At 50.8% G+C, this 25,526-nt stretch overlaps 2 protein-coding genes across 2 annotated transcripts in view; both read right to left on the reverse strand.

Moving 5' to 3' along the window:
- Positions 1-24,544, reverse strand: part of Ppp1r37 (protein phosphatase 1 regulatory subunit 37) — a 41,858-nt gene extending 17,314 nt beyond the window's left edge. The window contains exons 1-2 of the mRNA XM_041653806.1: positions 24,482-24,544; positions 17,572-18,023 (exon numbers count right to left, since the gene is read on the reverse strand). Coding sequence (XP_041509740.1) covers positions 17,572-17,779 — 208 coding nt within the window. The 5' untranslated portion in view covers positions 17,780-18,023; positions 24,482-24,544. The remainder of the gene's footprint in view (positions 1-17,571; positions 18,024-24,481) is intronic.
- Positions 20,655-24,614, reverse strand: Gemin7 (gem nuclear organelle associated protein 7). The gene is made up of 2 exons (XM_041653808.1): positions 24,482-24,614; positions 20,655-21,487 (listed from the first exon to the last, which is right to left on the reverse strand). Exon 2 carries the CDS (start codon positions 21,477-21,479, stop codon positions 21,078-21,080), a length of 402 nt encoding a protein of 133 aa, XP_041509742.1. The 5' UTR covers positions 21,480-21,487; positions 24,482-24,614; the 3' UTR covers positions 20,655-21,077.
- Positions 24,615-25,526: the final 912 nt, after the last annotated feature.

Raw genomic sequence — 25,526 nt, forward strand, 5'->3', positions numbered from 1 at the left:
ACCCAAATTCCCCAGAATGATTACCCAGACTCTCCCTCCCCAGATCCCAGTTAATAGAACCAATCCTGAGGGGGGCATCACTCGTAGTCTACAGCCTGCTGACCTTCATGCTATCAATCAGAGACCACACCGGATTGCAAGCCTTTTAGCTATGGAACCCTCATGGACTATAGACGTCTATGTAGACTTCAGGGTCACATGACCTTTGTCAAAGGAGTTTCTAAGTAGTCAAACTTAAGCTTTACTGTGCGCCTGAAACTGGACTGTTGTTGCCTGGAAACCTTTTCCCAAATTGCACTGTGTTTGAAATATGCTGACAGTCTGATCCAGGTTGACTAAGTCAATCTGCACAGGGTTTTTGTTCTTATCTCTCCATGGCTTGCTTCCCTGCCTAAAGGATCCTCCTTCCTGGGGCACAGGAATGGCCACCAGCAATGCTGAGAGGCAAACATCAGGTCCTCATCAGGCCATGCTTCCAAGTCAGTATCTGCTTCCTAGCAGTGGTGATGAAGGTGAAATTGCTGGGAAAGTCACTGGGACCCTCACAGGTGGGTTCAACAGTGTCACATGACCTATCCCAGCATGTGTATGTGTTGGCTTCCTTCAGATCTTCCTCTCATGTGCCTATGGAGCTGTTGTTGATCCCTTCCCCCATATTCCTGTCTCTCACACTTCCCTTTCTGGACAGTGAGCTCTCCTCACAGTTCAAGGCCAAACACTTCGGTGACCAGGTGGCAGGAGAGTAGAGCAAACAGCTCCCGGCTACAGAGGGAGAGGCTCACAGCACCTGCTCCAGCCCAACTGCATCCCGGAAACCCTCCTCACAGACCCATTGCTTACCCTTAAATATTTACCCAGGGCTGGGTAGCTGAGGGTGCACAGGGGACAACCTGGAGATAGGCAAGGGGTGACCACCAGGGAGAGAGGAATGGCAGGACCAAAGACTACTCTGCGGAGCAGATGGTGAGAGCTAGCCTCCCAAGGGTTCACATTAGGGTGTCGCGGGCAGGGCTAGGGATGCAAGTATAAGGAGTAGGCTGCAGCCCAGGGCGGCTCATCCATTCAGACCTGGAATTGGAACTATCCCTCACTTTGTCCATGAGCAAAGTAGATGCACGGCCCCAGGAGGTAAAACTGTAACAGGCTCTGGAGGGCTCAGTTGCCTAGAGACAGGATGGCCTGCAACCTTCCCTCATCTGCAAAATGGGGCAAAAACATCACACCCCCTACACATGTGGATGCCTAGAACTGGCTGCTACACAGAGGGCTGAGCCACAAGCTACACACAGCTCACACCCATGTCAGCTACTAATGTACTTGTGCGAAGTCTGGGTGGGGGCAGGGCTGGGGAGCAGCTCAGTCAGTAAAATGCTTGCTGGCAAGCACGAGGACCTGGGCTCAATCTCTAGACTAATGTTAAAAAGCTGGGGTGGGGGGCTGGAGAGATGGCTCAGTGGTTAAGAGCATTGCCTGCTCTTCCAAAGGTCCTGAGTTCAATTCCCGGCAACCACATGGTGGCTCACAACCATCTGTAACGAGAGCTGCTGCCCTCTTCTGGTCTGCAGACACACACACAGACAGACTATTGTATACATAAATAAATAAATAAATAAATAAATAAATAAATAAATAAATAAAAGCTGGGGTGAAGCCGGGCGGTGGTGGCGCTCGCCTTTAATCCCAGCACTCGGGAGGCAGAGGCAGGCGGATCTCTCTGTGAGTTCGAGACCAGCCTGGTCTACAAGAGCTAGTTCCAGGACAGGCTCCAAAACCACAGAGAAACCCTGTCTCGAAAAACAAAAAAAAAAAAAAAAAAAAAAAAAAAAAAAAAAAAAAGCTGGGGTGAGCTGGATATGGCTCGCCTCACAAGCATTAGGGCCGGAACCTGGATCATGGCACTCACACGGAACTGCACAGATGTGACGGGTACTTGTAATCCTTTACTCAGGAAGCAGAGATGTACATCCCTGCTGCCAGCTGGCATCTGGACTAGCTGGAGTCAGTGAGATTGACTCGGTGAGTCAACTTGAGGCTCCACAAACACAGTGCATGCGTGCGCACACACACACAAACCCCAAATGTTGGGTATGGCAGCATGCCTTTGTAATCCCAGTGCTGGGGAGGCAGAGATAAGCAGACAGTAGGGCTCACTGGCCACCCGACCTAGCCTACTTGTCACATTTCAGGCCAATGAAAACCAGGTACACACCTTTAGTCCCAGCACTCAGGAGGCAGAGGCAGGTGGAGTTTTGTGAGTTCAAGGCCAGCCTGGTCTACAAAGCAAGTTCCAAGACAGGCTCCAAAGCTACACAGAGAAACCCTGTCTCAAAAAAACAAAAGCAAAAAAGGTAGCCAGCACCTGAGGTTGTATCTGCGCGCTGCCCCCAAACCCCTGTTGCCAGTCATCTAAGGTCCATGGCAGCCCTAACTACTCCTGTAGGGTTCCATGCAATGACACTGGTCCTGTCCACCTTCAGTAAGGGGGTGCAGAGCAACCTGTCATCCCCTCTTGCTTCTGTGGCCTGGGGCCTCTCACTTCTAGATGGCAGTCCTGCCAGAATAGGTAGTCAGAAGTGGACAGTGACCCATCACCTCTGGGCTCTGACAGCAGGGCCCTGTCTGCTCTCTTTGCCAGACCTCAGCACAGACACCAAAGGGGCTCAGACCTTTAGAAAATGGCTGAGCTTGAGGCTCATGTATTCCTTGATCCAGATCTAACTCCAAGGAAAATAGGACAGTGAAACCCATTTCTTCTCTTAATCCCACACCTCACCAGAAAACCTACTGTGCCCCATAAGGTGTCGTGGCAGACAATATCTATACGACACTCCCAGTCAGTGATGACCCGCGATGCAGTCCAGAAAAGCACCTAACATGGTTTAGGGTTAAGGAAGGACAGGCCACCAGAGGACAGAGGTAGGTGTCTCAGGGGCCCAGGAGGGAGCAGGTGCCCTGCTAAGTCCAGCTGAAGAAAAGGTAGGTGGGCCTGAGGCAGCATAGAAAGATAGGAAAATGGGGGCATGGGAAGGGAAAGGAGCCCCTCATGCTGGAGCCTGAGTGAGGTCACTTGACAGCTGAGAGTCAAGAATTCCAACATAACATGTGGTGGCACATGCCAGGAAGGTGGCTCAATAAAGGTGCCTGTCAGGCAAGCCTGACAATTAGAATTCGGTCCCAGGCCCAGCTAATAGTGGAATGAAAGTATAGAGATGCCACAAAGCATCTGATGTGTACCATGCATGTGCCTCCACATCATACACACATACTGTATTAATACAATTATAAACACTGAAAAGAAAACAACTCCAACACGAGTCACCATGCAAAGCTGACACTTCTTTTTTTTTTTTTTTAATATTTATTTCTTTATTATGTATACAACATTCTGTCTGTGTGTATGACTACAGGCCAGAAGAGGGCACCAGACCTCATTACAGATGGTTGTGAGCCACCATGTGGTTGCTGGGAATTGAACTCAGGACCTTTGGAAGAGCAGGCAATGCTCTTAACCTCTGAGTCATCTCTCCAGCCCCAAGCTGGCACTTCTTTACATGCGGTATTTCAAAAAGAAATAAGCTGAGGCCTAAGCATCCCCTGTGTGTGACCTCACTCCTGCCCAAACCAACACCCTCAGGACCCGTGCAGTGGTCACATCTCACTCCCTTGAGCAGCTTTCACGACCCTGCATTTCTTAGCAGCTTAAGATCCTAGCCAGTGCACCTTAGGAGACTGCCATTATCTCATTACCAAAAAGGAAGATGGAGGGCCCTTTAGGGACCCCTTTCAGCTCACCACAAACAGATAAACGGCTATTGCTAAATCACTTTAAAAGAAAGACTTACTGTTTAAAATTCTGTGTGCTTGTAATTTTGGTACATGGGTCCCACATGACTGCATGTACCTTAACGGGCAGAGACTTCAGATCCCCAGAGTTGGATTTTGAAACCCTTCTAAGCTGTCTGATATGTATGCTGGGAGCTTAAGGCAGGTTCTCTGGAAGAGCAGTACGTCCTCTTAACCACTGAGCCATCTCTCCAGTTCATGCTGAAAACTTAAAAGAAAATTTTGTACAGAGAAATCCTGTCTCAAAAACAAACACACACAACAATGACAAAAAATTGCTAGGCAGGGGCTGGAGAGATGGCTCAGAGGTTAAGAGCACTGGTTGCTCTTCCAGAGGTCCTGAGTTCAATTCCCAGCAACCATATGGTGGCTCACAACCATCTGTAATTTGATCTGGTTCCCTCTTCTGACCTGCAGACAGAACACTGTATAAGCAATAAATAAATAAATTTTAAAAAAAATTGCTAGGCAGTGGTGGTGCACACTGCCTTGAATCTTAGCACTTGGGAGACAGAGGCAGGTGGGTCTCTGAATTCGAGACCAGCCTGGTCTACAGAGCAAATTCTAGGATAGTCAGGTCTACACAGAGAAAACCCAGTTTCAAAAACCAAAGTGTATGTATATGTTGTGATTTATGTCCCATACATGTGCAGGAGATCACAGAGGTCAGAAGAGCGCACCAAATCTGCCTGGAACTGGAGTTAGAGGCAATTGTGAGCAGAACGATGTGGGTGCTAGGTATCAAACCCAGGTCCAGCTGGAAAAGGTGCTAACTGTTGAGCCATCTCTCCAATCCCTAACTATTCATTCCTCTTCTTAAAGGATCTTCAGTAATCACTTAACTCTACATCTGTGTAACCCGTTTCCTGTAACTCTCTTAAAGCATCTGATGCTGAGCCTGAGGCCAGGCAAGTACCACATCACAAGGCCAGGCTATTTGTTATGTTGAGACAGGGTCTTATTATGTAGCTCTGACTGTCTGCAACCCACTATGTACACCAGGCTGGCCTTGAGATCTGCCTGCCTCTACCTCCTGAGTGAAGGGATCAAAGGCCTGTGTCCCTCTGTCCAGCCCCATCCCATGTTTACAATAGTTTTTTAGATAGGCTCTGGTGGAGGTGTTCAGGGTGACCTGAAACTCACTCTGCAGCCTCAGGAGGTGCTGAACTCATGATTCTTTTGTCTCAGCCTTCCAAGTAGCTGGGACTACCGGCCTGTGTCACCAGGCCTCCTCGTATTGTTGTATGATTTGTCATATGATTTGAAATTTTTGTGACTGTCCTAACAGACCTGATTTGTTCCCCTCTGTCCATTCACCTCATCAGTAATGAGTGAGTGGGTATTGGTATCTTTTAGTTCCTAAACAAAGCTGCTGGTCACAAGAGATGCTGGTGTCAACTGGTCAGGGGGCTGAGGCAGGATTTCAGAGAGTTCAAGGCCAGCCTAGGCTACAGAGTGAGACTCCCAATCCAAAAACAAACCCCACCCTCCCCCAAGACACCCCAATGCAGTCAGCATTCACTCACTCACTGAAAACAGCCTCAGGAGTCCAGCATACTCTGCTTACTTTGGTGACCATGACCACGGAGCCTGGGCCCACTCAAGCCTCAGTCCACAAACACAAACTGAACCCAGGGCTTCAAATGCTCCCACCCTTTGACCTTGTAAAGCCATCTACGAACTTGTGGGAAAGCCATTCAGGAGGTACAGGAAGATTTAGGGACAATCAGCATTGGTTGTTTCTGTGGCTTAAAAATGGGAAGATATTGGCTCAGCAATGAGGAAACGGAAACAGCTGGATGAGTTACCACAGCCCACGATGAATTTTAAAGCATGCTTTTTTTGTTTTTTTTTTTTTGGGGGGGGGGTCAAGTTCTGTAAACCAGGTTGTTTTTAAACTGTGGCAGTCCCCCTGCCTCAGCCTCCTGAATGCTGGGATGACAGGAATGAACCACCACATCTGGTTGACTCCTGAGTTTTGAGTCAGAGCTCACTTAGCCCAGGCTGGCCTGGATCCTCCTATCTCCACTCCCAAAAGTGGGGATCACAGGCATGTGCTATCATGTTGGGCCTTTCAGCCATGCTTTTTTAAAAATGGGAAGAGAGGTTGCCCTCGTGGGACATGCTTTCAATTCAAGAAATCATGAGAAAGAGGCAGGTAGATTTCTTTGACTTTGAGGCCAACACAATCTACAACCAGGGCTGCATAATAAGAGCCTGCCTCAAGGTGTAAAAACATTCAAAATGGAAGACACCACGAGAAGGAGCAGTTATGAACTTTTCCTGCCACAGACTGGCAGTGTCATCTGCATCTCTGTGTGGCTGGCTGCTATCCAGAGATGCTGGGAGGAAACAACACCAGCCTCACAGAGATGCTGGGAGGAAACAACACCTGCCTCACAATAACCTGGTACCCAGGTATATACAGAGAACTTTGACAGACAGTGTTGTGTCTTCTGACAACAGAACTTATAAATGGGCAAAGATGTGAAAAGCACAAATTTCTCCACTGAAGATGGTCAGGCATCTTAAAAAAGCACACACAAAGCTCATGAACCATCAAAAAACACAAATCAAGAGCACAGTGAAGCCTGGAGCCATGGCATACACTTGTAATCCCAGTATAGGAGGCAGAGGAAGATGGATTCACTTAATGAGGTCAACCTTGGCTAAGAGACCTTTTTTTTTTTTTGGTTTTTCGAGACAGGGTTTCTCTGTAGCCTGTCCTGGAACTAGCTCTTGTAGACCAGGCTGGCCTTGAACTCAACAGAGATCCGTCTTTGCCTCTTGAGTGCTGGGATTAAAGCTGTGTGCCACCACTGACTGGTAGCTAAGAGACTCTTAACAGAACAGAACACAATGAGGTCCCATTTCTTGCCCCAGGGCAGAACCATAATCAGAAGGACAGACAGCTTCAGGAGTTATTGTCCTTCATACACTGCCAGGGAGAGGTCACTTGGCAGGGGCTGTGACAAGAAGACTGTGTAGCCATTCCTCAAGCAGTTCTAGGCTGCCTAGCTGCCCACGGGTCCTCTCCTGGGGAGGTGAAAACTGGGTCTTTGGTGGAGCAGTGTCAGACCTCAGCTCTGGCTCTGGGGCTGTGTACACAGGGGAGCCAGTAGATTGCAGAGGGACTTACAGGACAGGGTTGGGGGGAAAGATCTAGAGCTGGGCAGCTGCTGCCCTGAGTGATGCTGGAGGGCAGCGAGAGTTGGATCTCTGCCCTACAGGTGGACCAACCAAGGTGGAGTTCCCAGAACCTCCTCCCAGGGAAGGACTGGAACCACATACTGGCAAAGGGCCTTGAACACTACCTACCTTGTTGCAGTGGGCCGGCACCCTGACCTCTAATACAGGGCAAATTAAGAACAGACGGCCTGTTTCTTGGCACCTCGGGTCTAAACTACATTCCTAGAAGCATGGTGAGATGCCAGAGGAAGGCTGGGTAACCTGTCTACAGTCTTTTCTTGACCCATCCTGCTGTTCCTGGGGCCACTGAGATCAGCACCACTCACCACTTCCTTCCCCCAATGTCCTATCAAGTTCTGGCTAAAGCCATGCATGGTGCCATGTGGTGTGGACTTTGGAGGAACAGTAGTATCAGAGAAAATGTACTCTAGCCTTCTGTCTGACACAGTCTCAGGTAGGAGAGCACATAAGCAGATCTACAAAGAGCGCTGGGAGCTGTGTGCACAGGGCTACCAATCCAGACAGATGCAATGTGGGGCACTCCTATACGTTCAAGCCTTAAAAGCAAGCTGGTGGTACAGGGTCAGGTGAGTCCAGTGGCAGCCAGGAAGGGAGGCAGATACAAGTCATCCTAGACCTTGAGTAGGGGATCAAAGTGTGATCTGAGATAAAGGGAGTAACAGGGGTTTTGTTTTTCTTTTTTTATTCAATAATTTACTTAATTTTATGTACATTGATGAGACTGTATCAGATTCCCTGGAACTGAGTTACAGGCAGTTGTGAGCTGTCACGTGGGTGCTAGGAGTCCTTGAACCCGGGTCCTCTGAAAAGGCAACCAGTGCTCTTACTGCTGAGCCATCCCACCAGCCCCCAGGCTGCTTTTCAAGACCTCTGGAGTGCATGATGGGAGCATAACTTGCTTCTACTCTGCATGCAGGATGGTAGGGGCCAGAAGACTGACAAACAAAGGCATGAACAAAGTCCACCTCCAGGCGCACACATTGAGTGCCAGCGCTTGGGAGCCTAAGGCAAGAGGATCTTGAGTTCCAGGCCAACCTGGGCCACAGTTAGACTGTCTCAAAAGGAACAGAAGGAGAGATGGCTCAGTGGTTAAGAGCATTGCCTACTCTTCCAAAGGTTCTGAGTTCTATTCCCAGCAACCACATGGTGGCTCACAACCATCTATAATGAGGTCTGGTGCCCTCTTCTGGCCTGCAGGCATACACACAGACAGAATATAGTATACATAATAAATAAATAAATAAATATTTTTTAAGAAAAGGAACAGAAGGACCAAGTATGGTTTACCAGGCTGTAATTCCGTCACTTGAGGGACAAAGACAAGAGAGAGGAATGGGAGCTCAAAGCCATCCTCAGTTACTTATTAAAGTTTGAGGCCACCCAGAACTACAGAACTCTACCTTTAAAACAAATTGATACTCAGAAGGACACCTACAATCCTGGCACAGTTCAGACAGGAAGACTGCTAAAGCTCAAGGTCAGCTGGGAGGTGGTGGCGCACACCTTTAATGCCAGCACTTAAGAGGCAGAGACAGGCAGGCAGATCCCCCCGTGATGTGAGTTGAGTTCGAGGTCAGTCTGGTATACAAAGTGAGTTCCAGGATATCCAGGGCTACACAGAGAAATACTGTCTCAAAAAAACCAAAATAAATAGATACCTAGATAGATAGACAGACAGACAGACAGACAGACAAAAGTTCGAGGCCAGACTGGGATACAGTGAGACCCGGTCTAGAAAACACTAAATAAACACATGCATAAATGGGGGAAGAGTGGACAAGCAGGGAATGAGGGCTTGATCACAACCCCCTCCAGCCCCGTTCTGAGCTTATGTGCTCCAAGGTACCAACAGATATACTGTCCCAAATCCTTTGGTTTTCCCAGGCTCAAGACTATGGCTCCTTCCAAAAGTCAGAAGAACAGGTATGAGTCCCCTGGTAGCTTCTGGCCGAGTGGGGGAAAATGGACCCAAACAAAAACCAATGTGAGGAGGTATCATAGCTACCAGGGGAGAGCAGGGCTCTGTCTAGAGTGGTGCCTGCCGTCTGGGCCAACTGGGGAGGATGAGCAGGAAGACCATAAGGGGCATCTCAGTCTGGGGCTGGAGGCTGAGCATCTATGTGGGCTTCATCCTGTAACTCTGGAGACTTTGCCCTGGACAGGGCAAAGTGTCAGAGTTCTCCCGAAGAGCCAGCTCCTCCCGAGGCCTATGTGGCCCTGGCACTCCAATTGAGTCTCTACCCCCTGCCTACTGTGAAGATGACCTATGTCAGTAATACAGAGACAAAACCTGGTAGGGGATGAGTAAAAGGGAGCCTTGAGTGTCCCCCTTGCTCCCCAATTACCACCATCACCACCCCTCCAAGGAAAAGCTGGCCAGTGCTTTGGAGGCTTGCCTGCATCTTCTGGCAACTCCACTTCCCTAGCTCCTCCCTTCTCCTCTCTAGGGAACCAGCCCCAATGGTCCTCTGCACAGCACAGGGAAGGGGAAGGCGGCCCAGACAGGAGCCCTATGACTGCACTGCTGGCAGCTGCAGCCTCTGAGACTGAAAGGAAGAAAGGAGGAGTGGGTGTGAGATGGTCACAGGTCTGAGCCCTCGGGTCTCAAGTTGAAGCATGCAGGTGGGCCTACCCATCCACCCAAACCAAGTTGGGAGGCCATGGCCTTGCTTGAATCACCAGCCTGCAAGCTCTTTCTGGGAAGGGAGAGGATGCTGGGCCAGTCACATGAGCACAGCTAGCAGTGGCAGAGACACTTCCCAACTGCCACCCCCAGCTTCAGGCAACAGCTCCTGCAGCTGTCCAGAGAAAAGGAAAGGAGGTGAGGACAACGTGTGAGGCTGACTGTGCACCACCATCACCGCCCAGCCCTGCCCATTATGGAGGCCAGGAACTATGCAGGGCTAGAAGCTCGGAGGAAACTGGCGTTCAAGGAGCTTTCCCAATGTGGGGACACAGCCAGGTCCTGTACATCTCTCTAAGGACTCTGGCACCCAGCCTCGAGCTCCTTTCTGGAATCAGGGGCTCTGCACACCCACACCCACTGCCTATGCCGACGTAGTCCTCAGAGGACAGACCTGAACCTACAGTAGCATCTAAAGGCACCGTGAGCCACCTCACAGAGGGCACCCACAGCATAGGCAGACTGTGCCCAGCTGCATACTTCCCCTTCCCAAAGTCAAAACAACTTGACAGAAAACTCCAAGACTCGCTTTTAATCCCAGCACTTGGAAGGCAGAGGCAGACAGATCTCTATGAATTCGAGGCCAGCCTGGTCTACAAAGTGAGTTCGAGGCCAGCCAGGACTGTTACACAGAGAAATCCTGTCTTGAAAAAAAACAACAACAAAACAAAACAAAAACCCCCAAGACTATCTGCCAACCAGGGAAACAAAAGCACAAGAGTATCTGTCCAAGGTCATGTAGCCTAGGAGTGGAGGAGCTGATGTCACCCTCAGGCAGACTGCACCTGCTTTCCTTACAGCAAGAGAAGGCGGCAAAGACTATCACTTCACTTTCAGCACCAGAGCCACAGTAGTCCCTACTGCAGGCTTGCTTGTTTTAGTACAGATCAGCATCCTCAGCCCACAAACAAATCAGCTCCTGAGGGAAGAAGCGCACATGCCATGACCACAACAGACTGATGGCCATTGGGTCCCATGCTACTTCTGCTGCTACAGACACTCTTAAGATGCAAAAGGAGGGGCTGGAGAGATGGCTCAGCGGTTAAGAGCACTGGCTGCTCTTCTAGAGGTCCTGAGTTTGGTCCCCAGCAACCACATGGTGACTCACAACCATCTACCTTCTTCTGGCCTGCAGGCATACATGTAGACAGATCACTGTATACATAATAAATAAACATTAAAAAATATGCAAAAGGAGGCCCCCTCAAGCTCCATATTTTCTTACCAGAGACCCTTGAGCCAGAACTTTTCTGGCTAAGCAGCAGTGCCCCACGCCTTTAACTCCAACACTTGTACTGAAAGGCAGAGGAAGGCAGATCTCTGTGAGTTTGAGGCCATCCTGGTCTACAAAACAAGTTCCAGAATAGCCAGAGTTGTTGCATGGAGAAACCCTGTCTTGAGAAACAAAATAAGAAAAAAAGAATTTCTGGATTTAACGAGTGACAAGATATCACTGTTGCACAGGATGCTAAGATACCTGAGGAGACTGTGGAGTTACCTAAAGAGGTCAGAGAGTGGTATATCCTAAAGCAAAAGAGCCCCCAGGCTTCAGTGGGCTGTACTAGAGTTAAAAATGAAGGAATGGATGAGATGGGAAAGTCACAGGGATCTTGGATGTGGGAGTCGGGGGTGGACATGCACTAATCACCACACAGGTATAACAAATCACCAGCAATAGCTCAGATCAGAGTCAATTATTGTTGCCTGAGGAGGCAACCTGGAAAAAGGAGTACATTCCTAGCATTCAAGAGGCCCTGGGTTCAATAAGAAACACAAAATCCCGGGCGTGGTGGCTCCTGCACACAGCGCTGAAGAATGAAGCAGAAGGTTCATAATGAGCCTCGGCTTGGCCTGGGCTACAATGTGAGAACATGCCTCAAACACAGAGGGCAGGTACAGCACTGCACCCCCTTAGCCCAGCACTGAAAAGACAGAGGCAGGTGATCTATGAATTTTGATGCCTGCCTGATCTACATAGAGTTGCAGGCCAGCCAGTCAAAACTCTTAAAAACTAATCTGGCTGGATGTGGTGGCACACACCTTTAATCCCAGCTCTTGGGAGACAGAGGCAAGTGTGAGTTTGAGGCCAGCTTGGCCTACAAAGTGAGCTCCAGGACAGCCAGGCCTACACAGAGAAACCCTGTCTCAAACAAAACAAAAACAATAATAATTTGCATATATAAACACACACCCAAACACCCCAACCCCCGCAGCCCCCATCTCCTATATACTAGGGTGTTTTGCAGCCTTGCTCAGACTCACCTGTGGCATCCCAGTTTTCTTGCCCTTGTGCATGTCTGGCTGGCTGTGTCATTAGTCCCCACACACCTGCAGCTGTTCCATACCAAGCTGACTCTGAGGACTTCTTAGCACATGTCCCAGTTCTGTCCCATCCCCCTACTCCAGGCCTCAGCACCCAGCCTAAGCATCTACTGGTCACTTTGTGATTTCCCTTCATCTTTTCCCTAGCATATAGCACTTGAATGGACCAAGCAGGGTAGGACTGCCACTGAGTCACTTATGCAACAAGAATATGCATCAGCACTATAAAAGTGTGTCCTAAGGGCCAAGGGTAGGGACAAGTCACTACCAGAGGCAGAGCAGTAGCCCAACCCTCTAGGGACTTTGAAGTCACCCAGGAGCCAGTTTCCCTTTGAGTGCCAAAAGTCAAGGCCCTTTACTGTTTCTTATTCTGGCTACAGCCCTGCAAGGCCACAACTGTCACCTCTGTTTAGATGAAGTGACACTGACTGCTGGCCTAAATGCACTTGCCTTTGGTCCTGCAGATAGTACAAGGGTCACAAATATAGGCTCTAGTAGCTGATCCCGTGGGTCTGTGTCCCAGACCAGCCCCTTCTTGGAACTGTGTGACAAAGACGGGTAAGTCACTCCACTTCTCAGTGCTCTAGTCCTCATGGCCACAGGCCTATCCACTGGGGTAGCTGTGTGACTTAAACAGAGTCAGCACAAGGTGGGCACCCGGTCATGGAGAGCAGGGACCTGTGAGCACTGAAGTCACCCAGAAAGCAGACACTGCAGCCCTAGCCCCATGCTCTACTGCAGAAGGTTGCTGCCATCACCTGTGTTAGACATGTCAGCGCTCACCTTGCTGTGCACTTGCAGGCCAACCAAGGTTGCCCTGCTAGCCTGCAGTCTGCTAAGAAAGACATGAGCACAGGAGAGCCAAACCAGAGGTCAGAACAGCCTGGAAAGAATTGTACAAAACCAAGCCCCTGAAGCATGCAGCAGGTCCAGCCCAGGCCTGTGGCTTCCAGATCTTAATCCTTTTGGAGCAATGCCCTGGAGGAACTATCTGTTCAGAGACTGTGCCGAGTGCCAGCTCTGAGTGCTTCAGTGGGGTTCAGGAGTGTTGCCAATACCTGCCTGGCACCTTGGAGGAAGAGCTCTGTCCTGGCACAAACTGGATGAACTGCTCCAGAGCTTCCTCCAAGTGCCACCACAGGGTATCAGATCTAAAACCCTCATGACCTCCCACATGTGTACTTAGAACCAGACTGCCATCAGCAACGACAGGCTTCATCTTTGAAGTGAGGCGGCACAGGAATATGAATCAAGAACTGAGGTTAGGGCTGGGCTGTAGCGGCGCACAACACACCCTTAATCCCAGGAGGCAGAAGCAGGCGGATCTCTGTGAGCTCCAGGCTAGCCTGGGTTGTTACACAGACCAAGTTTGTCTTGGAAAACAAAACAAAACAAATAAAGAACTGAAGGTCTGAGAAGCTGGGCGCACCTGGGCCCACAGGTCAGAGAGTGGCATCACGAAGCATATGATGGGAGCAGCGACCGGCCCAAAGTCCTCAGCAGGCTTGTGCACAGGCCAGCAACGTTCCTGCTGTCCCCCACACTCTCGATTGAACTTACTCTGAGACTGGGTAATTTGCCCACAGACAAGGCTGGACCTGGAGGCCAAGACCTACCCCAAAGTAGGGGCATCGATCTTGAGGAGTGAGCCTGAAGGACAGTGCGGGGGAGGGGCTGGCAAGCAGTGGAGGAAGAGAAGAGTTATCAGGGCTGAAAGGCACACTGTGGGCAGGGCAAGGATGGAGCAAGAGTAGCAGTGTAGATTGTGGCCCGTGCTGTGGCCCTGGGTCCCACAGCAGTACTCTACACACAGAGATCCAGCCCATGGCCCAGTGGCCCTCCCTGCCCTACTCCCCATGTGCTGTTGTCACAAGGCTTCTACCTGCCAAACCAGTTCTAGGAGTAAAGGGCAGAGAGAACAAACAGTATGGCTGTTCTCAGCACAGCCACGGCCCTCACCAGCCTCTCCCCTAAAGCCAGGTGGCTAGGGATGGTCACATGGAACTTCACTAGAAATCTCCTAGCGGGCAGCACCAGAACTGAGTGAAGGTTGGCCGGATGCCACTATCAGAACTGCAGGGTGGGGAACGGCATCATGTGCTTAGATCACAAGTCCCTCTCACAAGCCTGCAAAGCCCTGAATCCAGCAGTGGATTTGGTTTAGAAAGGCTACTCATTCCCGGGAAGAGCTAGGACCCAAGGGTTGCCTCTCTTCAGAGGAGACTTGCCTAGCTCCCTCCCTCTCCCAGTACCCACATGCCAACATGCCTCTTCTGCTCACGACTTCCACCACCTTCCTATTCCCCAAGTCTCACTTCCCACCCCCACATCTGGCTCCAGCTCCCAAGTCATGGTCATCCCATCCTTCCAGACATCCCAGCCAACTACAGGGCAAAGCCCACTGGCCCTGCTTTAGAGAGGAAGTCATAGAGCAGGCACAGCACACACACACACACACACACACACACACACACACACACACACGCTCTGCCAGGGTCCCACAAACCTCCCCTCAGGCTGGTCACACTGCTACTAGGCTCCAGGTGGGGCTCAGGAAAGTGGGACTAAAAGGCCAGAATCAGTTCCCATTCCTTTTGGGAACACCAAGGAGAAAACAGATAATAGATCACCAATGGCCCTTTTTTGACAAGGAAACAGTTGGGTCCTTAGATCACCGCACCTGCAATGGTTGAGGGGCTCTGGACCTCAGACAGGCACCTAGAGCCCCAGGCACCCTATCCTACTCCAGCTAACACACACACACACACACACACACCCCGCTCCCACCCCTCGAATTAGGCTAAATGGGAGCTGGTGCTGGCAGACTCCTTCAGAGCTGCTCCCCTGCCCCGGGCTCCCTTTACTTCCCAACACCCCCAGGCCCAGTCAGTTCTTCCATATGTCTCCCTATGAAGAGTGGATTTGAGACAACTCAGTCCCTCAATTCAGACATTCCAATGACTGTCACTCGTCTGAGGTCGTAAATTTTATACCCTCATGCTATACAGGGCTCAGAGACCAACTGTAACTCACTATCTGCTGCCCGGATCCAGGTCAGACCACTCCCTCAGACACCCCTATCTCTCAACTGGGCTCTCACTAACCTTCTGAGCCAATTGAGCTTCCCATTTCCCATACTTCCCAGGCAATGAACAACTCTGCTGTACCCCTGGGCACCTGGTGGCTGATGGGTCTGTCCAAACTGGCCACCTTCACATTCTTGCCCCTATGGACACCAAGTTTTCAAGCTTATTACCAGTCAGCAGTCAAGGCTGTCTCTCTACCCTCTCCTCCAAAAGTGAGAACTGAGTAGTTCCTGCTGTCACTCTGAAAGGCTGGGGGAATGGCAGCCTCCTGGCCTGGGAGTCATCATCACCTGTACCTGTCACCCTTACCAGTAGCAATCCAATTAGCTGCTTTAAGGGACAGGTATTTACAAGAGCTATTTAATAGTTACAACTAAAAAATTAGCACCTCCATTCGGAGACAAACAGAGGAAGGAGGGGAAAACAGCAGGGCATGGTGGGTCGTGTCTGTCATCCTAGAACTTGGAGACAGAGACTGATGCAGGTGGACTGCCATGCATTTAAGGCCAGCCTGGACTATCAAATTCTATCCCCATCTCAAAAACAAAACAAGCAAGCAAGCAAACAAACAAACAAACAAAAAAACCATAGAGAGGCTACAAGTGTGCTCTATGGTAGAGTGTTTGCCTGGCACTAAGAAAGCCCTAGGCTCCACCCCTAGCCCTGCATAAAATAAGTGTTAGCACATACCTGTAATCCCATCATTCGGGATATAGAGGCAAGGAGGGGGGTCAGAAGTTGAAAGTGATCCTGTGCTATAAGACAGTCTCAAAACAATTAAATTTAATTCAAAAAGTAACGAAAGGCTTTGCCTTTTCAGGAAAACTGTGGGTCAGAAACTTTGCCCAGAAGTATGTCCAACTCTCTAAGTGCCCTCACCTCCAAGCCCACCATCTGAACGAACCCTCATCCTGGAAGACCTAGACACAGTCCATTTTGGCCCCATTAAATGAGCAACCTCTCTCCAGGCCCCAAGACTGCCTTGGCAATTATCACAGATTTAGAAGGGCTCAGCCTCACCAGGTATTTGTTCACGTGTAACTTCACTTAGTCCCCAGTAAACTCTCTGCAACTGCAGAGAGTAAATGGGAAGACATAATTCAATCCAGCTGTCTTTCCTTCCTTTCTTTTTTCCTTTTGCTTTCTTATAGTGAAACAGGGTTTCACCATGCAGCCCAAACCCTCCTAAAAGGCACCACCTTCCAGCCTCAGCCTTCTCTGGGTTCACAGCTGCAGACAGCCACACCAGGTTTCCAACCCACTTCTGAATGGCCACACTGCTCCACCTCTCCCCTTCCTGCTCTGATCTCTCCACACTGGTCACCAGGCTGCTGCCAGGGCCCAGCTGACTCTCCGGGTCCTGCGCACTGGTTCCATAAGTTCAGAACCCAAAACAGACCACCCAGCCCCTGGCTGGCCCCCCAGGCCGAGGCTAAATTAACTGTGGTCTCTTTGATAATTACTAGCCAAACTGGCATTTATGGCGGGCTCCCAGTGTACCATTTCCTGCAATCCAGTTCCCCACCCTAACACACATCAAAGCCACCAGCTGCCCACTCTGCTGCCCACAGCCTGGCAGTAGTATCTGTCTGTTCCCAGACACGCAGGCTGGTTTCTAAAGAACACGACCAGTGGGTGCCCTCGGTTCACTGGCTCCACCCCAGCAAAACAGAATTCTTCAGCACAGAAATGGGGTTCACCTGTGTCCATCTCCCCAGCAACCTTTCACCTGCCCTGGCCACTGAAGCTAATGCACTCCTTGAAGTGCCCTTTTGGTTCCACCACCCCCACTAACCATTTCCAAGAGACCCAGACCTACAGATCTTCCTAGCTCCCAAAAAAACAAGCCACCTGGCTTTCACCTTCTGTTGACCAGAGAAGCCCAAGTAGGTAAAATCTCTAAATCCTTCCCCAGAAATACCCTGCCAAAAACCGGGCTCCACGTTCTGCTACTGAACTTTCCTGTGGAATTCATCTCCACCCTCAAACTGGACACCACGTCTTATGATTTCCTGCCTACTGCCTCTGAGCCTCTTTTCCCAGTCCGAGGGTTTACTTCCCTACGCAGTCCAGTGCCAGGACAGCAATGGCCAAAGCCACCCTTTGCCTCGCTAGAGGTTTGCAGACCAGCAGCTCCACTCTCGCCACCCCGCAGCCCCAGACACTTACCTTTTCCCCAATTCTGTGGACCGGCTCTCTCCATCTATCACTGGACGTACTCTGAACTCAAAGGCTGGCTGCCAGCCTCCCAAAAGGGTTTGAGAACCCAGTCCCGTGCATCTTCCCAACTCTCCCTCCAAGCCCTCCCCGCCCCCAGCTCTAAACTAGACACCGCTGTCTCCGTGCGCCACCTCCGTGCCGGTCAGCGCTGTCGCGGTCCCCCCCGCCCCTCAGTTCGTCCACGCAAGCGACCCTCGCCGTAGCTACCGTGTCTCCAGGGGTCTTTGGGCTCCACAGCTCCGGACACGATGTCCTCGTCCGACGGAAACGTGACGCGCTTGGCTGCAGCCTTGAGTCGCCCATCGGCCGGGGGCGAGGCCGCGCTAGGAGACCCGGCTTCGGCTGAGGCCTCCTCGGCGTCCGCGTCGGCGTCCGCGCCCGGCCCGGGCGGAGCCTCCTGCGGCGGGATCTCCATCGCCGCCGCCTCCTCCTCACGGGGGCCCCGGGGACATGCCCCGGGCCCTAGACTCGTCTCTCCGAGTCCGCCCGCCGTTCCGGGGCATGGGCTTAGCCGCTGCCTCAGGCGCCGCCTCCGTCCGCTCCTGTCGTAGTCGTCGTTGTCGTCGCCGCCGCCGCCGGGAGCCCCAACGCGCCTCTGCCTAGCTCAGCGGGTACCTGCTCGTCCGCAGCCACACTTTCGTTACGGTCCGAGGCGCCCGCTGCGTACCGAGAAAAACACAACACAGATTCAAGCTTTTGTTCTGAAAGGATCGTTAAGAGAGAAACACGACGATAGAAACAAAGAGCAGTAGGATCCACGGGAAAGAGAAACGTGAGCGACGAATCTGCAGAGGAAGAACTGCAGAACACCAGGGGCGGGGCCAGGTGGACGCGGTCTCCCGGAGCAGCGCGCATGCGCGACTCTCAGACCACCACCACCACCACCAACCCGCCTTTCAACCTAGCTGTCAGCACTCAGGCTCCCGCACATTCGTCAGGAGCCCAAGTAATTCGGGAATGAATTCGACAGAAATCGTATCACCGGGGCCTGCAAAAGGGCTGTCAGCTGTTAATGCCATCTGAGTTCGATACCCAAAACCCACGTAAATGTGGAAGGAAAAAACCGCCTCCACAAAATTGTTCTCTGATCTTCACACGCACGACCGTAAGAAATAAAAATTGAAAATATAAATTAAGAATCAGAAACATTGATTTTAAAAAACCCAACTACCTTCTGGGCATGGTAGCAGCACGCCTGTAATTCTGGCTTTGGAGAGGCTGAAGCAGGAGGTTGAGAGCTCGGGGCCAGATCAGCAGGCGCTCGAGAGTGAGTCCCTGGCGGGGCTGCCAAGGCTGGGAGCTGGGTAAAGGGCTGGGGGCATTGAAAGGCCATGAAAGCTGAGTACTATAAGATGAGCACGCATAAGTGACAGAAGCTGACGGACAAGATCTCTGTCCCCTTGCTTTCCATTTGCAGACTTTAATTTCACTGTCTCGTCAGACTCGTATCACTATCACATGTAAATTACAATATGAGAACACCCGTCTGTGGGGGTATTCATGAACCTGATTAAAACAACAAAATTGGAAGACATTCCGAAGAGGTAAGTCAACAGACCCAAACCTGAGCAAGCCGAAGCCACGCCTCCAAGGAATGATACCATAGCTCAGAATTCGCCTCAGTACTTTCGCTCCGCCTTAACAGCCCATGACAAACAAGGCCCGGGCTAGTGAGACTGAAACCAAAGAAGGGGATTCAGGGAGGGGCGAGCACGGCGTTGCCAAGACTACTAGAGAGCTAGGCAGACACTAACTGGAAGCGTCGCTGTGAACCGAGGGGTGGCGGCTGAGGCTTTCCTGCTCAGTTGTGGGTGCCTGCACTTTGGAGACTGAGAAGTACCAAAAGCCCCTACAATTAATGTATTCTTCATTTACTTGAACTTAAACTAAAAGGCATGAAATGGGTTTTGTTTGTTGCCAGCTTCTCACCTAACCCAGGTTATCCTCAGACTCGCTATGCAGGAAAGACTGTCCTTAACTCCCGCTCCTCTTACTTCTACACCCCTCCCCATCCCAAGTGCTGGGATTGCGGACGTACCCGTATGCCCAGCTGGGGACTGCTTTTGAATACCATCTTACTGAAAGATTTCTAGGGACAGGAGAGAGAAACAGGCTGGAGCACACTGAGGAAGGGTGATGCTTCATGCTAACTGGCGAATGTGCAGCACTGTCACGCAGAAGCCTGTGAACACCACCACCACTGCCATCTCCTGCTGTGGGAAACCAAAACGGGAAGGGAACGCTGCTTCTTCGTAGTAAAGGGCCACCCTTGCCGATCTCTTGTTCTCTAGAGAACAGAGAACGAAGACCGTTTGGGGAGACCAGGAGCAGTGCATCTACTTTCAGCTGGATCCCTACCATCATGGCTGAGCCCCACAGGTTTTACCCCACCTTTTGTTGTTTTTTTGGCAGCAACTGCTGCTGTTACTACATGGGGGAAGGGGTTTGAGATAGGATTTCTCTGGGTAACAGCTCTGACTGTCCTGGAACTCAATCTGGAGACAGGCTGGCTTCAAACTCACAGAGATCTACCTGCCTCTACCACCTACTAACTTTTAAATACTACACCAGAAAAAGCAGCTCAGCAGTTAAGAGCACTTGCTATGATGTTCCAGAGAAGCTGAATCCTGGCCTCAGCACTCATGTCTAGCAGCTCACACACACCTATAACCCCAGCTCCTGCTGACTAGACACCCTCATCTGACCTCTTCAAGCACCTATACTCACGAAGTACAGACATAACACCTAAATTTTAAAATCTTAAAACAAAAAAATGTTAAATATGGGACTCTCCTCCATGGAACACAACTAAAGGGTAAACGGAAAATCAAGGTAATCTGGCTCGAAATCCCAGCACCTGGGAGGAGACAGGAGGATTGTGAATTACAAACCAGCCTGGTCTACATAGCCAGATCCAGTCTTTAAAAAAGCTTGGGGGTAGGGTGGGAAGATAGCTCGGCAGTTAAGAGCACTGGCTGCTATCACAGATTCCAGAGAGTGGCTCTCAACTGCCTCTAACTCCAGCTCCATTGAACTGGGCCCCTCTTCTAGCCTCGGCTGGCACTGCATGCATGTGATACACAGACATCCATGTAAGCATAACACCCACCCACATATAATAATAAAACTTTAAAAAGAAACAAGAGCCAGGCAGTGGTGGCTCATGCCTTTAATCTCAGCACTCGGGAGGCAGAGGCAGGTGGATCTCTGAGTTGAAGGCAACCTGGTCTACAGAGTGGGTTACAAAAAACCAAAAATAAAATAAAGAAAGAAACAAGAGCCAGAGTTCATTGGATGATGGTTTCTTTGGCAGGAGGGGAGATTGAGAAGCAGCTTCAGAGCTCTTCAGTGCCCACCCACCTCAGCTGTTCTTAGAGCCCACCTCCCACCCCACCCTGGCCTTAGGGACTAGCCTCGGGGCCTTGTTGCTGTGAAGTTCAGTGTTCTGAGGTAGTACTGTACTTTTAATAAATGAGATCTAGAATGTAGTCATCTCCCAATGCAGCATGAACCGGCCTTGAATTTCCAATCTTCCCACCACAGCCTCTTGAGAGCTGGGATTATCAACTCGCAGCACCAGGTGTGTTTGGAGTGAAGCTAGAGTTCCTTGGAACAGGATGTGGAAGTCTGAGAAGGTGCGGAGAGCTCTGTGGCCCAAGAACAGCTGGAGACCAAGGATACTGTGGCAAAGCCTACCAGGGAGACACCCATCTTTACAGCTTGAAGGAATAGGAAATGATGTCACTACATCGAAGCAAGGCTTCTGCCTGCACGCCTATGGGAGTCTGCAGCTGGGACACGTAGAAGTTGGCTACATCCAGGTCTGTGGCTCCAAACTGAGCGGTCACATGCACACCTTCATGCAGCGTGAAGCTCACAGGGTGGCCCACCATGGCTAGGAGGCTGCGGAGGTAGCGCTCTCGGAGAGCGGCTCTGGCCCGCTGTTCCTGCAATTCTGGGGGGTCTTGAATACAACCTTCTCCTCCGACTTCTGGAACTTTTGGCCTCAGGAGGGTCCTGCGTCCATCAGGGACAAAGCCTCGGCTAAAGCCATCAGGGCCCCGAGGAAGGCGGAGCACTGGCACTGGCATAGGAATGGGCATCGGGGTCTGCATGGCCCTGGCTAAGGAAGAATGTAGAAGGGGTTAAGGCGACACAGCTCCAATAGAGACAGACTAGTGTTTCACCTCCACACCACAGCTCTACTGTTTAAAACCTGTGCCAACCCCTGACCCACCCCAGGTAGGGAATTTTGTCTGTTGTTAGATGGTTTTGGAGACAGTATCCTAGCTAAGTAGCTCAGACTGACCCTGAATATACAGGCACCCTGCCTGCCTCTTAGGTGTGCAGCAGGTTTGTGACACCAGATGGGGCTCTTTTGCCTTTTTTTTTTGGGGGGGGGGAGACTTTTTTTCTTTGTGAGAGAGGGTCCTAGGCCACACTGGTCTTAACTTCCTGTAGCCCAGGATAACCTTGAACTTTTGACCCTAATGCCTTGACCTCCACGGGCCAGGATTACAGGCTTGCTTTACCGCGTCAGTTTACAGCGTGCACGCTAGGGGTGGTAGTCAAATCTTCCTGCGTGAGAGGCAAGCTCTCTACTAACTGAACTGCATCCCTGTCCCTTTCTGTCTACCTCTATCACAGCTTTCTATGATTCTGGGGATAAGTCATTAAGACTGAGATACAGCCTCTTCATTCTAGCCTCACTCAGGCCTGGCACTCACATCCACAATGGTCCAGAGGAACTGCAACTAATGTATGAAAGCAGCCTGGGCTTAAAGAGACTGTCAAATTTTTTTTAGTGTTTGCAGTGTCTTGGGTTTTGTGGGTGTGTCACGGTGCACGTGTGAAGGTGAGGTCAAAGGAGAGGTCGCAGGAGTCACAGGGAGAGGACCACTTGATGGCTGTCAGCTTGGTGGTGAGTGCTTCTACGCGCACTGAGCCCCCTTGCTACAGGAACAAGGCTAGCTGTTCCTTTGCTAGGTCCAGGCTGTCAGAGGTCAGAGAAAGACTGCTGGAGCAAGCGCTTTCTCCTCAGCCGGTTCTGTTAACAGCCTGGGCCCTGAAGGCTCTGGACACAAGGTGGGACTTGATTTAAGAAACAAAGACTGGAGGCAGGCAGATCTCTGTGAGTTCGAGGCCAGCGTGGTCTATAAGAGCTAGTTCCAGGACAGGCTCCAAAGCTACAGAGAAACCCTGTCTTGAAAGAACCAAAAAAAAAAAAAAAAAGAGAGAGAGAGAGAGAGAGAAAGAAAGAAAAAGAAATAAAAACTGACTTAAGAGATAAGAATATTGCCCAGAGCCGGGCGATGGTGGCGCACGCCTTTAATCCCAGCACTAGGGAGGCAGAGGCAGGTGGATCTCTGTGAGTTCGAGACCAGCCTGGTCTACAGAGCTAGTTCCAGGACAGGCTCCAAAGCCACAGAGAAACCCTGTTTCGAAAAACCAAAAAAAAAAAAAAAAAAGAAAAAAAGAAAAAGAAAAAGAATATTGCCCAGTAGTGGTGGTGCACAACTTTAGTCCCAGGACTTGGGAGGCAGAGGCAGGCAGAACTGTCTGTGAGTTCCAGACCAGTCTGGTCTACAGAGTGGTTTCCAGGACAGCCAGGGATACACAGAGAAACCCTGTCTCCGGGGGTGGGTGTGGAGTGGAGAGCACTGGCTGTTCTTTCAGAGGACCTGAGTTCAATTCCTAGCACCCACATGGCAGCCCACAACTGTCTGTAACGTACCAGGGGATCTGGCACCATTACACAGATACACATGCAGGCACAAACACCAATGCATATGAAATAAATAGTTTTTTTTTAAAAAGCTACGAATATTGCTCAATTGGTGCCCAGTGCTTGCCTAATATACAAGAGGCCTTGAATTCCATCCCCATTACCATATAAACACCAGACTCTGGTGAAGATGAAAAGTTCAAGGTCTACAAAACAATTTGTAGATCAGCTTGGGTTACAAGACATCCTGTGTCAAACACACAAAAGAATTGGAACCCCTACCATGTTCCACTCTTAGAAAAAAAAGAAAAAGAAAAACAAACAAAACAGCAACAACCAGGTGGTGGTGCACACCTTTGATTGCGGCACCTTTGATCCCAGCACTTGGGAGGCAGAGGTAGGGATTTCTGTGAATTCAAGAACAGTCAGGACTGTTGCACAGAGCAACCCTGTCTCGAAAAACAAAAAGGAAAAAAAAGGGGCAATAAAAAGGACTTGAGAGAAGTAAGGAAGATTATGTGCTAATGTCTAGAATGTCTAGTAAGGACACCTAGAATTACTCATCTTCCCTGTTGGCCTGACCTCAGAGTCCTTGATCCAGAGATCCTGGATTTCATGCCCAGAGGTTAAAATCCAAACCCATCCATCCCAGTGCCTGGCTAATCTGTCCCATGACTTTGGTCAGTGAAGAGGCAGCAGTTCAAAGGTCTTTGTTTGGGGTCTCAAGGCGAGCAGAGCTAGGCCAACACCCCAGAACTTGAGCAATTGAGACAGGGAACACCTCGGACCAAGGCCAGCCTTTGGTAGTGGAGAGTTCTACAAGCAGCCTGAATTACGTAGGAAGGGGACGGGGAATGGGGACGGGGAAGGGTGGAGGTATAGGACTTGTGGAGCAAGCATTAAACGAGTTCCATCAATAGTTTAGCATAAATTGTGGTAGAGCAGGCCTGTAATCCCAGCACTTGGCAGGTGAAGACGGGATGGAAAATTGAGTTACCTTGGATCACACTGTGAGTTCAAGACAAGCCAAGGGCTACCGCTTGGAGGGCACTAGGTCCACCTAGCGTTATCAGGATGGTAATTGGCTGAGCTTCCAGGCGAGGAAGCACGTGTTTATTTGTTCACGCACACCAGGAGATAACTGTCCACTCCCGCCACCCTGCAAATTCGATAAACTGGGCCATTTCAGAGAATAAGCAGGCAGAGGGCGGATCTGTTCTCTCGCAGGCGCCCGTGGGCAGATCTGCTTCCTTTCTAATTCTAAGCGTGTCCTCCAGCCCCAGGGTAGCCACCTCCCACCCCGCCCGGCGTCCGAACACAGTCCCTCTCCAGGTCACCTCCTCTGGGCAGCACAGCAAGCGGCTGACGGGCTCAAGGCCATAGCGCACTCACCCAGGCCGTCGCTGAAGACGCTGCACTTCCGCCCGCACTGCCGCCACCGCCGCACAGGTCCCAGCAGGCACCCAGCCCGGACCGCCTGGGTTCCGCTAGCGCAGTCGCCAAAGGGTCCGGGTGGGCACCGAGCCCCACGCGCCTGAGTTCCGCCCGCGCCGCCGCTTCCCCACGTGTTGGTTGGCCACTTGTGGGGCGCCGGGCCAGCGCTGGGCTCTGCCAGCTTGCGAGTTAGGGGAGTCTAAGATACCCACTTTAGGGAGTACGAAACTGAAGCTCAAAAAGTTGAGCATGGTGACTCCCAGGCTTGGAATCCCCAGCGCTCTCTGGGGGAGAATGGGAAACCTCACCAATCTTGGTCCAGGTAGAACTGATTTTATTCCCAGAGTTCCGCTGAGGGAGGGGAGGATGGTGGCATTCCCATTACTGCCTGGTGCACAGGTGCTCTGCAGACATTCCTGGAAAGAGCGCCCCTCCTCACACAGTTGTTGATTAAAGCATGAAAGCAGAAGCTGGGTACTGGGCGCCTGCCTGTCCGAGCTACCAGGGAGGCCAAGCTGGAGGACTTCCGAAGCAGAATCAGAGAGTCCTATGTCACTGAGAAAAAGTAAAGAATGGAACTGGTCACCCCGATCTTGCTCTCTCAGAACCTGCATTCGCTTTCGAATTGGGGAAGTGGCTAAAAGTGAGCAAATAAACAAACCAAAATTGCTGGGCAGTGGTGGCGCACGCCTTTAATCCCAGCACTCCGAGGCAGAGGCATGTGGATCTCTGTGATTTCGAGGCCAGCCTGGTCTACAAAGTGAGTTCCAGGAAACCCTTTCTCACAAAAAAAAAAAAAAAAAAAAAAAAAGTAAAAATAAACCAAGATCTTTCAGAGAGACTGGGGCAAGATTCGGTTTGGCTTACTTAACATGACAAGACCATGGGTTCCATCCTTAGCACAAGAGGGAAAAAAAAGCTAAATTGTATCTGATGCTTGATAAAGCTGAAGCAAGAGGATCTCAGGTTGAAGGCTAGCCTGTGCTACAGAGCATGGACCTGT

The sequence above is a fragment of the Microtus oregoni genome, unplaced genomic scaffold (genome assembly GCF_018167655.1).
Source record: "Microtus oregoni isolate MIOR12 unplaced genomic scaffold, Mior012 000006F_ref0000085, whole genome shotgun sequence".
NCBI classification, from domain to species: domain Eukaryota; kingdom Metazoa; phylum Chordata; class Mammalia; order Rodentia; family Cricetidae; genus Microtus; species Microtus oregoni.